This window comes from Pyxicephalus adspersus, chromosome 8, assembly GCF_032062135.1.
Source record: "Pyxicephalus adspersus chromosome 8, UCB_Pads_2.0, whole genome shotgun sequence".
NCBI classification, from domain to species: domain Eukaryota; kingdom Metazoa; phylum Chordata; class Amphibia; order Anura; family Pyxicephalidae; genus Pyxicephalus; species Pyxicephalus adspersus.
In genome coordinates, this window is record NC_092865.1 from 45,628,454 (window position 1) to 45,640,359 (window position 11,906).

Genomic DNA, 11,906 nt, shown 5'->3' on the forward strand with positions numbered 1-11,906 from the left:
GCCAGCTTCTGGATCTTCCCGGCAGCTGCGGCGGCAGCTTCATCTGCCATGTTGTTTGCGGCCCCTTCTATGACGAGCACCCGGCTCTCCGGGGGCAGCAGCATCTCCCTGAAAACAGATGATCGAGATTAAAGTCACTCACACTACCTACACTCAGCTACTAGATGTCCTCAGTCATCAGGGTTGAATCATGCCTACAGGAAGGACTGGGAGTGTAGGGTGTTATGGCTCCGCCCCTGCGCACAGCTTCCTCCAATAACAGTGTAATAAGACAGAAAGTAGTGAAGATGTTACCGCCCACTGCCTGGAAAAGACAGGGAGGGAGGAGTGCATCATGTGACTGGCCAGAACGAATCACATAATACCTGAACGTACCACCAAGGAGAGAGGGGCACAAGGGGACGGAGCCTGGAGTTCAGATTTAGGAAAATAGTTATTATAAACCTTCCAAAGATGATTGGGTGCTGTGTCTTATAGTGACAGGTCCACTTTAAACCCCTATTTTGGACTTGGGGGGGAGGGGATTGAAACCTCATCAGAATGTTATTGATATTTCTGTAATCGTTTGGCAGATTTTCCGCTCGGTCACACACGCAGGAAGTAAAAATAACATTCCAACAGGTTTTCATTTTCTAAGTAAGAAAGGCTGAGAGGCCCTGTCAGGTGTTTACTGTTGTCAGGGGAATCTCCTCACTTCCTGTTTGGCCACTAGAACAGGAGGTAAGGGTAAATTTCCCCATTGGCTGCAATAAAATCCTGACACGATACAATTCTTCTCCATGCCGAGCAGAAATGAGGTTTCGGTTGGAGGCGGAGCTTAAATAATGCTCAGTGGAATCTTTTAAAGGTGCAAGACTTCTCACTTATCAATATGACCAATCAGGTGGCGATATTTCCAGTGTCCCCGCCTCACCTCCTCTCAGCTCTCTGGAGGCTGTCCTGCATCCCCTGTGGAATGCTGATGACTCCGCCCACGAGGTGCCTACCGACGATTCGCTCCGCTGCAGCCGCCATTCCCAGCACCGCCTTCCCGAACCCAACCAGATGCAGATTATTGTCCAGAGGGATTTCCCTCCCTCCACACTCCAGGACCGCTGAGCCGCCTCTCTCCCTCACAGACAGCGCCCTCTGCAGCATGCGGGGAGGTAAGACAGCCGACACAGCACTGCGGAATATCTGCTGGGCGTCATCCTGCAGATTTGCCATGTTCCAGAGTGTTCCGTGGTAGCAGCGGAGGAGACGATGTGGGGTAAGGATGCGCAGAACCCGAGCCATGAAGGGCAATCACACGCCTGGAAAACAAAAATAAGAACGTGTGAAAGATGTGGGGGCTGCTTCCTGGTGATCCTGCCAAAAACTCACTTCCTGTCCCAAAGTGACAACGCTCATTGCATTCTGTGTATGAAGGAGCAGTGTTGTCACCCTGGCACAGGATCACAGAACACCTCCCCCTGCTCATCTCTATACCATAGAGGGGAAGGGGTTCTGTAGTCCCCAAAGAGAATCAGTCACTGCGTAAGTGAAATTAGAGCAGCACAGAGATGATGTGTGACACCTCCAGGTATTGATCAAACAGAGATCACTTAACTCCCCTGACAATGTCTCTCAGTAAGGATTCAGTAGAGACTGAGGAAATGCTGGGTCCTGCCTGTAGCAGACTGATGACATCATCTCAGTTTAGCCAAAGCACCGATTGTGGCTCAGGAATGGGGCTTTAAATAGTAAAAGTTGCCGTCAGGTCCTCTTTATATAAATGCAGGACCTACCTGTCATAGCTCAGAGGGGGTCACACGCTCGCCATTGTCACCGCAGTCGATTCTTTTCTCTCCTCTCAAAGTCCACAGCCCTGTTAACCCTCCTGCGGGGTCTCCGTTAATAATTTGCAGATTCTGGAAGCGGAGTCAACAAATGTGAAAAACAAAAACGGATTCCAGTCAATGAGAGCTCAGCTTCCATTAAAGGGGCCGCCCCCCCAGAAATGGGGTTTTAATTACTTTCACTATTTGCCATGGGCAACACATAAATACCCTTAGAGGAAGCTGCTTAACATGACATGCACAGTGCAGCTCATATCAGCCTCATAAGAGATAAGTGTACACATATGACAGAAGAAACTAAAGGAAATGAAAAAAGCCACAATAAAATACAGGGAAAATATACTAATAACATACAGGGTCAGGAAACCCCTCCATACCGGTGACACAAATATTGGTTGTGTCTCCTAACTTCTTACCAACACAATTAACTTCCTGTTTGAGAAATACCTTTGCCAAACACAATATGGCGGTGCACTTATACCTCGTTCCAATTTGCCAATCACAATATGTCGAAGCCATATCAGCTGACTTGCCAATCAACGTGGAGTTTCTCAAAGGCCTTGGTTTTTGGCGTGCCAGTCCTAACATGGCGTGACGCAGTGACGTCAAAGCTCGACACCCAATAGCGGCAGGGCGCTTCCTCTTGCTGTCTTTTTGCTCCTCCCTTGTCCGGCAACATGGCGGAGACAATGAAAAGTCCGATCCCGCGCCGAGCCTGAGCCGTCCCGACAGGAGGAGAACTGACCGGGCAACCCCGGGCCACCCACTGTACCCTGCCCGATCACTGCCCCGAGAATTACCCAGCGGCCTCAGGTAACCTCCCTAGTTTGTGCTGCAGACACCTACCCTCACCTTGGGACCATGCCGCATGAAATGGTTACCCTGCATTCCAAATACCCCGGTCATACCCTACTACCCCATAATATTCACCCCTATTGCCCCTGATACAGCCCTCAGTATAAACATCCCATTGTAACAACTGCCCCAATATACCCTACTGATGGTAATTACACCCCTCCCCCCCCGTGCACCACACCTCTCCCCGAACACACCCCACCCATGGTAATAGCTGCCCCCCCCAATGCACCCCATCTATGGTAATACTCTGCCCCCTCCCCCCCAATGCACTCTACCCATGTCAATACCTGTCCCATCCTAACATGCCCCCTACAGTTACATCGCCCCAAGGATCTCCATTTTGTTACCCCCCCCCCTCATCCCAAGCACCCCTCACCTATAACGACCCCCACACTACCCAATACCACCAATATTTGAGTTGATAAATGGCTTCTTAGATCCCCTCCAGAACTTCCAATCTTCCCCATATCCAGAATTACCCCCCCCCCATTTACCCTAATAATATTTCACCCCCAATTCTCCTGATCTTGACCTCCTTGAAACATCTCTTTGAATCAATGTCTCATTCCCCCCCAATGGTGCAGGATTGCCCCCTATAACCCCCTGCAAATGGTTTTGCCTTTTTAAATCCCCCCCCCTCAATACTTATCTTTCCCTGTGCCCCTCTAGTGTCACCTTTGAATATTTGCCCCCCCCCCTCTCTTGATCCCTGACACAAGAAGTGAATTGTAGAGTGAGTGAGTGAGTTGTCACTGTTGCAGGAAGTGGAAATCTTCCATTGTTTGGTCAGCGCTGTATTTGTAGTTCTTCACCCCCCCTTATGGCCCCCCCCCCCCCCCCCCCCCTTCTTTACTGAATTTTCTTTTCTCCCCCACCCCCAGGGCTGGGCTCCTCCCCCACCACAGCCGCCATGAAGCTCACAGACAACGTGCTGCGCAGTTTCCGCGTGGCAAAGGTTTTCCGGGAAAATTCAGACAAAATCAACTGCTTTGACTTCAGCCCCAGTGGGGAGACGGTGATTTCCAGCAGCGACGACGACTCCATCGTATTGTACGACTGTCAGGAGGGGAAGTGAGTATCATAGACCGGGTTCTCTGTGGTAGGTAGGTTATGGTGGCCATTGTATTCCGTTACACCCTGCAAGCGCAGGACAAACGAAGCGTGGGGCTGTGTTTGGGGGGGAGAGGTCAGGAATACTGAGGAGAAGGCTAAGGTGGGGGGACCACAACAGTAACAATGACTTTATATTCTCTTTGTATCTTTCCAGGCCCAAGCGTACACTGTACAGTAAGAAGTATGGAGTGGACCTCATCAGATACACACACGCAGCAAACACCGTGGTGTACAGCTCCAATAAAATTGATGGTATGTCGGTGCAATGGGACAGCTGCGGTGCCTCTGGGCACGCTATGTTTTCTTCCAGTGATGACGTTCTGAGACGTTCGGAGATGTTCTTGAAAGGCCTGGATCTGGGCTGAGGTAGTTGTTTGTACAGTTTAAGGGTCCGTGACATCGCCCTCAGCTGGAGATAACTGTACAGGCCACTGCCTTGCCTAGGACACGGCACACTCGACACTTCTTCTGGATCTACAGACCTCCTCCCACATATTTGTAGTGTTCTCTGGATTCAGTTTATGATGGAAATAGAAGAATCACAGGAAGCAATGTTCTTCAGTGTAAGAGAAGTTGGTGAATAATTTGGGTTAATGTAGAGCAGAAATTCCTTATGAATTTTCCTGGATGATTTCCTATTATGTGAATATACGCAAGCAGAGAAATCTCCTGAAACTGATATTAAAATAAGGAAAGTTTCAGGATTCCTATTTCCAGTTCAGGTTTATATATAAAAAAAAAAACTTGTGACCTCTGCAACATTCACAGGCAGTTTCACGTGTGCTTAAATTGGAAACATTTGTCTCTGCTATGCCAAGCTCTGTGATTACGCTCTTTGCAAGCCATGGGACACCTGAAAGCTGCATCACAATAGCGGTAGGCACAAAGGCGGTAAATATATGACACAATTATGGGGGTTGCTGGATACCTGTAGTTAAAATATCTGGAAATACATTTGTTGCATGTGACTTTGCTCACTTGCTGACCACCCAGCTACAGCCTCCAACCCCCCCTCCCCCTACATCCACCTTGTTGAAAGAAATCTATGCCAGGAACACTGGGATGTTTGGGGAATGTCCTGTTCACTTCATTATTAATATGCCATTTGCAGTAGAAATTAATACATTTATATAAATGTTGTCCTTTCACACTTTGCGGTCTCTGCACCTACAGATGGAAGAAATCCAACAAAACTCAACCAGTATTGCTGCTCCTCCTCTTGTTGGCTTTGGTGTGGACTGGCAACCGCACTCCCACTTCTGTAATCAAGCTATCGTGTCTGATGATTCGGAGTGCTCAGTTTAGGATTTGCTTTATATTTCCCCAGCTTTAGAATTTGAGACCAAGTTGTATATAAACTAGAAATCTGAGCCTGGAAATCTTTGATTTTGCCATTCATCCCCAGCGTTCAGTATCTGAGTGTAGGCATTAAAATTGACGGTAACCAATACACTAGCTGAAGAGATAAAATGTCTCTGGGCATGTGGAGTCACTATAAATGAAAAGTCTATCTCAGCCAGGGTTCCTCCAGAGGTTGCTGGGGGTTTCATGAGTAATGAGCAATTTGTTCCTCTCAGGTCAGTTTAAAGTGACACCAATGATCTTTTTGGCTCTCTGTAGGGGTGACATTCTTCCCAATGGCCAGCAATGTTATAGTAATTCTTCTCACTGACCACCACACTAATGTACTGGGATCTGTGGATTTAGTAATTTATAGGTGGGTTCCCTGAGACCTGAAAGTTATTTTGAGGGTTCCCCTATGTTACAAACATTGGTGTAACTGAATTTGTTGCATGCATAGTAACCAAATATATCTTTGTTTATTTCTTTTCAGATACAATCCGGTATCTTTCTCTACATGATAATAAATATATCCGTTATTTCCCGGGCCACAGTAAAAGGTGAGTGAAGATTCATTTCTAGCTGCATTGTTCATAAATCATTACTTGTATTTGATTAGTTAAAGCAGAGCAGTGGTCACATTTTTAGAATAATATATAAGAGGCTGTCTGTTCCTTATATATAATGAGAAATTGTCTTTGTTTTTGAGGTTTCTTCCCCTGCAGTGTTTACTAAAGTTTGAAAGGAAAATCTGCAGCCTTCTGGGAAACTTGCATTATATATCCCAGGAGGCTGTTGGCTGCTTCTTCTGCGTATGTCCTGAATTCGGTCATGTGTCATCAGGGGCTTTCCTCTAATGTAAAAACAGAAACTTGATCTCACACCTGCAAGTCAGGAAGAAACCAGAGGAAAGAAGATGGTGCTGTGGGACTCATTGGTGAGCCCCGGTAAGAAGAGGGAAGCCAAGACTGTGTGGAACACACCATGAACGTTCTGCTTTATGGAGATGTTACTTCCCCGTCAATTTACACAAATTTGTGACTTTTCCTGGGTCAGCTCCTTCTAAAAGTGTTCATTATTTGGCAGCAAGAGGGAACTGGAATTTTCCTAAATTGAATAGGCCGTCCTGGATCCCATAATGCACTGGGGGGCCTCCGTTCAGAGCTGCCTGCATTGCATTATGGGATGCATAGGGCATTTCCTGGGCTCATACCCACAACCACATAACAAGGCAAACTGGAGAGGAATTTTTGGGAAGCAGATGATATGCACAGGTCCCTTGTCATGATAGTCAGTAGTCTTTATTTATTTTTCATAAAAGAGAACTCCGCATTGACGACACAGATCAGCTGTAATCTGGATGAAGGTTTGCTGTGTTTTTTCCTGACTGTCCCCCTGTTCTCTTTATGCAGGGTTGTGGCCTTGTCTATGTCCCCCGTTGACGATGCCTTTATCTCTGGCTCCCTTGACAAGACGATCCGATTATGGGACCTTCGTTCTCCTAACTGCCAGGTAAGTGACCCTGATCCTTGATTTCTACCCTGGTGTGATGTCAGCATGTTCATTGGTTCCTTCTTTTCTCCGGACAGGGACTTATGCACCTACAGGGGAAACCCGTGTGTTCCTTCGACCCCGAAGGTCTGATCTTTGCAGCCGGAGTGAATTCAGAGATGGTGAAGTTGTACGATCTCCGGTCATTTGATAAGGTAATACAGGAATAATGCAACACTTTTCTAATCTTGTAGTCATCAGAAAGGGATCACATATTGGGGTCTATTTTTAAAGAGATGAATCTGACATTTACTCATCAATTACTGCCGTTGTTTTAGTAAAAGTCAGATTCACTGCTTTATAAATAGGCTTGTGAATCATTCTTATAGGTAAATACCGGGGACATTGCTAAATGCAGCTAATATTCATGTATGAACAAGACATTTTTCCTGCTAAAGAAAGTTTCTGTCCATGCGGTTCTAAGATTTTTACAGCTCATCTCTCTAGCAGGCTAGGGACCTGATTTCTTTTCTTTTCAAGTAGTACTCTTGTCCCTCTCCCTGCCAATGCCTGTAGAGTGAAAGGAGAACCAACCGAGTTATGAATTCATCTATCTCTTCATTCTCTCTCCTATTTACATTTCCTTTGTTAGCACATGAGTACTGCAGCACAAATAATTGGCTGATGTCAGGTCAAGTTAGGATACTTATAGGCAAAATATTAATATTTTTTAACCTCTTGTCTATCTTTCACATATCCCATGAGTGACTTGTGGTTGAACCCTTCTGAATGTTCAGCTCCATTTCTGTATTTAGTTTTTTCTCCTTGTATATAAAACATCTTCTGTGTTGTAATATTGCAGGGTCCTTTTGCCACCTTTAAAATGACTTACGACCGCACCTGTGAGTGGACATCCCTCAAATTCAGCAACGATGGGAAATTAATCCTCATCTGTACGAATGGCGGATTTCTGCGGCTGATTGATGCATTTAAAGGGGCTGTACTTCACTCCTTCGGGGTGAGCCTGTCTTTATTATAAGGAGATAAAGGAAATACAATTTGTGTACATTTTATTTATTTATTTATTTATTGCTTTTTCCTGGCAGGGATATAACAATGCCAAAGCGGTCACACTGGAGGCCTCGTTCACCCCCGATTCACAGTTTATTATGATCGGTAACTAAATAAGTTTTATTATCATTCATGTTTTCAATTTAATGACCTAATACTAAGAACTGTAGTTTGATCAGTGTATACATCACTATCAACACATCAACCCCCCTGACAGGTGGAGGGATCACCTTGATGATCCCCTGACAAGGATGGGGGGTGGGGGATTTGTTGGCCAGTAAGTGAATAAAGAGTGATGTGTTGGTACAAAAACCCTTTGACTACTCATTTTATGGTACCACCGACTCCTCTTATTTAAATATGCTGTTGTATGCTAATGTTCCATGTTTATTGAAACAGAACATACACAGCATTTTATCACTGCCAAAGCTCAGCCATTCTAAAGCTATCTAAAGACGGAGTCTTATGGGAACAAGAACCCCAGGCCAGGAAGTGGACACCCTACTGACCAGCTTGTAACTGCCAGATTGTAAACCAGTAAACGTTATGTCTAAATTTTAAGCACAAAAACAAAAAAAAATATTTTTATTAGGAAGCTATAAATTTTACAGTACTTGCAGATATGAGGATCGGGATATTTTTCATGAGCCAAGTATAATCCAGATTACGAAGATATATAAATGTTAGGCTGCAGAATGGCTCAGATGAGCTTCATAACAGTGACAACTCCGCAGTGGGCTTCATTAAAGCAGAACTAAGTCGAAATAAAAAAAAACACACCTTTGATTCTGCAGATCTTTCCATCCATCGTGAGGTTTCTTTGATTGGGTCCTGTGTCATACGAGTATCAGTCTTGGGCCGGGCTCCGTTATCCTTTTCTACCTGGCGTGAGATCAAGTGACTTGATGGGGAAAACGATTGCCGATAGTGAGATCGGCAAATTTTTTTTCTCCCATTAAGGGCTTTTTCTGCGCATGTTTTGAGCAGCAGCCTCCCAAGTCACATGAGTTGGGTATCCCAGGAGGCTTTGCGGTGATAAACAGAAAGGGGTAGTGCTGCACCCTTTTTCCCTTGAGTTTAGGTCTGCTTTATTACAGCAGTGAACTACTTTATTATGACTGTTATCTGGGAAATAGGACATTTTTACACACTGTATGTTTTCTTAACTTGCATTTAATAGGAGTCAGTACATTTTCTGCTCGGATTCCAACTCTATAGTCTTGGTTTTGGAAGCAGGAAAATGTGTTCAGATCAGAGTGACTCTGACAAGGGGTAAATTGTAATGGTCAGAGAATCTCCAAAACGACTTGTGGACTGTCCCTGATGTACAGGGGTTTGTACCGACCAAAAGTGCTCCAAAGAATAACAGTAACTTGCCACACAAAGTAGAGCAGCTTGTTGTGTAAGGGGACTGTTTCGCTGCAGACTAGTAGGAGCCCATGCTCCAGCTTGGGTTTTAGAGCTGCCATTGGGTTTTAGGGCCCCATATAATGATGTCCAATTGGAGTGTTGTTGGTCTACATTTGGCAAACTTAAATCTGGCAGTCTGGTGTGAGATGCAATGGAGGAGCCAGAACCAAGGATTGTTGTTATAGTGCGCTGAGGGCTCTGGTTTTAAATGGCACCCCAGAACGGCATTAGGTACTTAATGTTAGGGTAAAGGAATGCTGATGTCAAAGGGAAAGTCATAAAAGGAGGTCACATCAGACCACCCGGATTGTGCCTAGAGTAAGTTGTCATAAAACGCAGAGAGGAATGGCAGAGCAACCTTTTCTGAAGGGTTGTAATGAAAACATTTAGTTTGTTTTGTTTTTTTCCTGGTACCCCTCCCCCCTCGCCATTAATTTAATGATATAAAAATTGTTCTTTTATTACATAATTTATTTTAGACCCAGCCACCGGGTCAACCATGCAAGGGAGAAAAAAGTCTCATATTTGGGTCCTGTATATTTGGTTTGGAGTACCCTCATGTTTCCTTTCCATATTCTCAGGTTCAGAAGATGGGAAGATCCACGTGTGGAATGCAGAAAGTGGCATGAAAGTGGCTGTGCTGGATGGTAAACACACCGGGCCAATCACTTGTCTGCAGTTCAACCCAAAGTTCATGACCTTTGCCAGCGCTTGTTCCAACATGGTAAGCATGCGGCCAGTGGGTTATGTGTAAATGTGTAGAAGTGAATGTTGGCCGTCTTAGGAAAAACTTGATTCTCTAGATTGTGAGTCTTTATAAACATACGCACAGCCCAGCCATTGTGTCCATTATATCACCAGGCTATGTTCTATAATTTATAGTGCTGCACAGTGAGTGTGTTTTTTCTTTTAGCGGCGGCAGCAACATTGAGGCTCACTTTGGTCTTCAGTTCCCATTCAGTTGTCATAAAATATTACATACATGTAATTACAGGTTTGCCCATAATGGCTGATTTCCTAACTTTGTCGAAAAAAGGAAGCATCACCTTAATATCCATTCCACGTTAATCCTCTTTAAGTCAACATTTCGCATATTCATCAACACAATATCACTGCTACCTAGTGGCTGTAGCCCAGATTTACCCCCAGACCTCCCTTTTTAGATGCTGTCCTTGCATTTTTATTCTTGTTTTGCTTCCTGTTCTCCGGCAAACTTTTATTTCTTGTATGGCAGGGAGGTCAGTTCCTTTTGACGTAGGCATACTGCCACCAGAACTACATCTCTCTACATACAGTGGGCAGATATTTGGGAATCAAGGCAGCAGAAATACAATACAATATAATATGGGAAGGGAGGATCTTTGCTGACTGATGGGCAGAACTTTGTAGTCCAGCAGTCAGTGCTGAGATTTTAGAGCAGCAGAGGAGCTGGGTGGTTGCTGAATTAGGAGCTCACTGGATGTTAACAAGGGTCAGGCCATGCTCCAAACCTGCAGATAACAAACAACCCCAGCTGTGTAATTCATAATCTTTTCTTGGTAATATGCAAGAATGATTTTCTGGTGTTTTGTTTGGATAATAATATTCTTTCTTCTGTTTCAGGCCTTCTGGCTGCCAACCATCGATGACTGATCTGCCCCCGGAGTCCCTCACCTTCTGATGGTTTATTCTGAAAGACTTTGTAATATAATGAACATTCTATTCCGTCTCCCCAGTATTACAGCCCACACAAAATGTTTCTTCTTGCCAAAGTGGCCTGCAGGCCACCGTTCAGCCACCTCCAGTCATTATCACAGCCCTGGCCGGTCTGAGAATTCCGCGTTCTCTTCTAAGTGGAAATTATTTTTCTTTAGAAGCTTTTAATCTTTTTGGCACTGTTTTTATGTTTCCAATGGTTGTTAGTGCTGAACAGTTACAAGGCCATATTTCTGCTTTTTGCCCTCCTGTCATCCATTTGGGCTTTGTCTGACTCTGCGTTGTATGGGAAGACGCTGTTGCATTTAGCCCCTGAGATACAGAAGCCATGGCCACTGAATATTCTGGTTTTTGTGATGAGGAGCTAAATGTCTTAACGATTTTTACTTTTATTTCTGGTGTGTTGATGCGCAGATACATTTGGGGAAAATGAACATTTTGCTCCTTTTTTTTTTTTTGTTTTTTATTGAAAACGGGAAGTCACCTTCGTTATGTTTACAGTGCAGAGTTGGAAAAGTGAAGTTATTGCTCACCATGGTGGAAATTTTTTTTCATAAAAAAACTGTTCTTTCCCCCCATCATACTCATATCTTGTTTCTTTTTTAATGTTTTCCACTGTATAGATTTTCATAATGAAATGTTTACTTTTACAGTAAAATAATGATAATTAGATATTGTTTTTTTTTTTTTTTTTTCAATCAGCCAATCAGTGTTCTAGTTCAGACTCTGCCGGCCACAGTTCTTAAAAATGATTGGTTCTTTTTTATATTGCTAACTTTTGCAGCATTCCTCAATTTTTGTTATCATCAAGTTTGAAATTTCTTACTCTGTGCAGTGCACCCCGGGAGGAGGTCACATTCCTATTTTAAACTATAAGGCATATTACGCAGTGCTGTACATTAAATAGGGAAAGACAGACACAGCCAGTGACACAGGAGGAGAAGAGGACCCTGCCCGAAGCTTACAATCTGAGGAAGGGGACGTAGCACACAATAGGATGGGTGATATGAAATAGTGGGTAAGTAGTGAGGTTGAAGAGACAGAAGACGACTGATAGGGTTGACGTGTTGAGTGTTAAGGGCTCTTGTAAAGGAGCAGAAAGTAGGAGCA

The 11,906-nt window shown here is 44.4% G+C and overlaps 2 protein-coding genes across 2 annotated transcripts in view; one reads left to right on the plus strand and one right to left on the minus strand.

Moving 5' to 3' along the window:
* GLYCTK (glycerate kinase) overlaps positions 1-2,209 on the minus strand; it is a 5,662-nt gene extending 3,453 nt beyond the window's left edge. The window contains exons 1-3 of the mRNA XM_072420393.1: positions 1,767-2,209; positions 914-1,292; positions 1-108 (exon numbers count right to left, since the gene is read on the minus strand). The exon at positions 1-108 is cut by the window's left edge and continues 20 nt beyond it. Of these exons, the coding sequence (XP_072276494.1) occupies positions 1-108; positions 914-1,275 (470 nt within the window). The 5' untranslated portion in view covers positions 1,276-1,292; positions 1,767-2,209. The remainder of the gene's footprint in view (positions 109-913; positions 1,293-1,766) is intronic.
* A 256-nt stretch (positions 2,210-2,465) lies between these two features.
* WDR82 (WD repeat domain 82) lies at positions 2,466-11,468 on the plus strand. Its single transcript, XM_072420394.1, has 10 exons — positions 2,466-2,630; positions 3,557-3,746; positions 3,943-4,040; positions 5,623-5,689; positions 6,542-6,641; positions 6,719-6,835; positions 7,483-7,638; positions 7,727-7,796; positions 9,683-9,825; positions 10,704-11,468. Exons 2-10 carry the CDS (start codon positions 3,586-3,588, stop codon positions 10,731-10,733), a joined length of 942 nt encoding a protein of 313 aa, XP_072276495.1. The 5' UTR covers positions 2,466-2,630; positions 3,557-3,585; the 3' UTR covers positions 10,734-11,468.
* Positions 11,469-11,906: the final 438 nt, after the last annotated feature.

Coding starts and splice junctions, on each gene's coding strand:
- WDR82 (XM_072420394.1), top strand. CDS start 3,586: ATGAAGCTCACAGACAACGTGCTGCGCAGTTTCCGCGTGGCAAAGGTT. Junction 6,836..7,482: donor ATCTCCGGTCATTTGATAAG/GTAATACAGGAA, acceptor GTAATATTGCAG/GGTCCTTTTGCCACCTTTAA. Junction 9,826..10,703: donor CCAGCGCTTGTTCCAACATG/GTAAGCATGCGG, acceptor CTTCTGTTTCAG/GCCTTCTGGCTGCCAACCAT.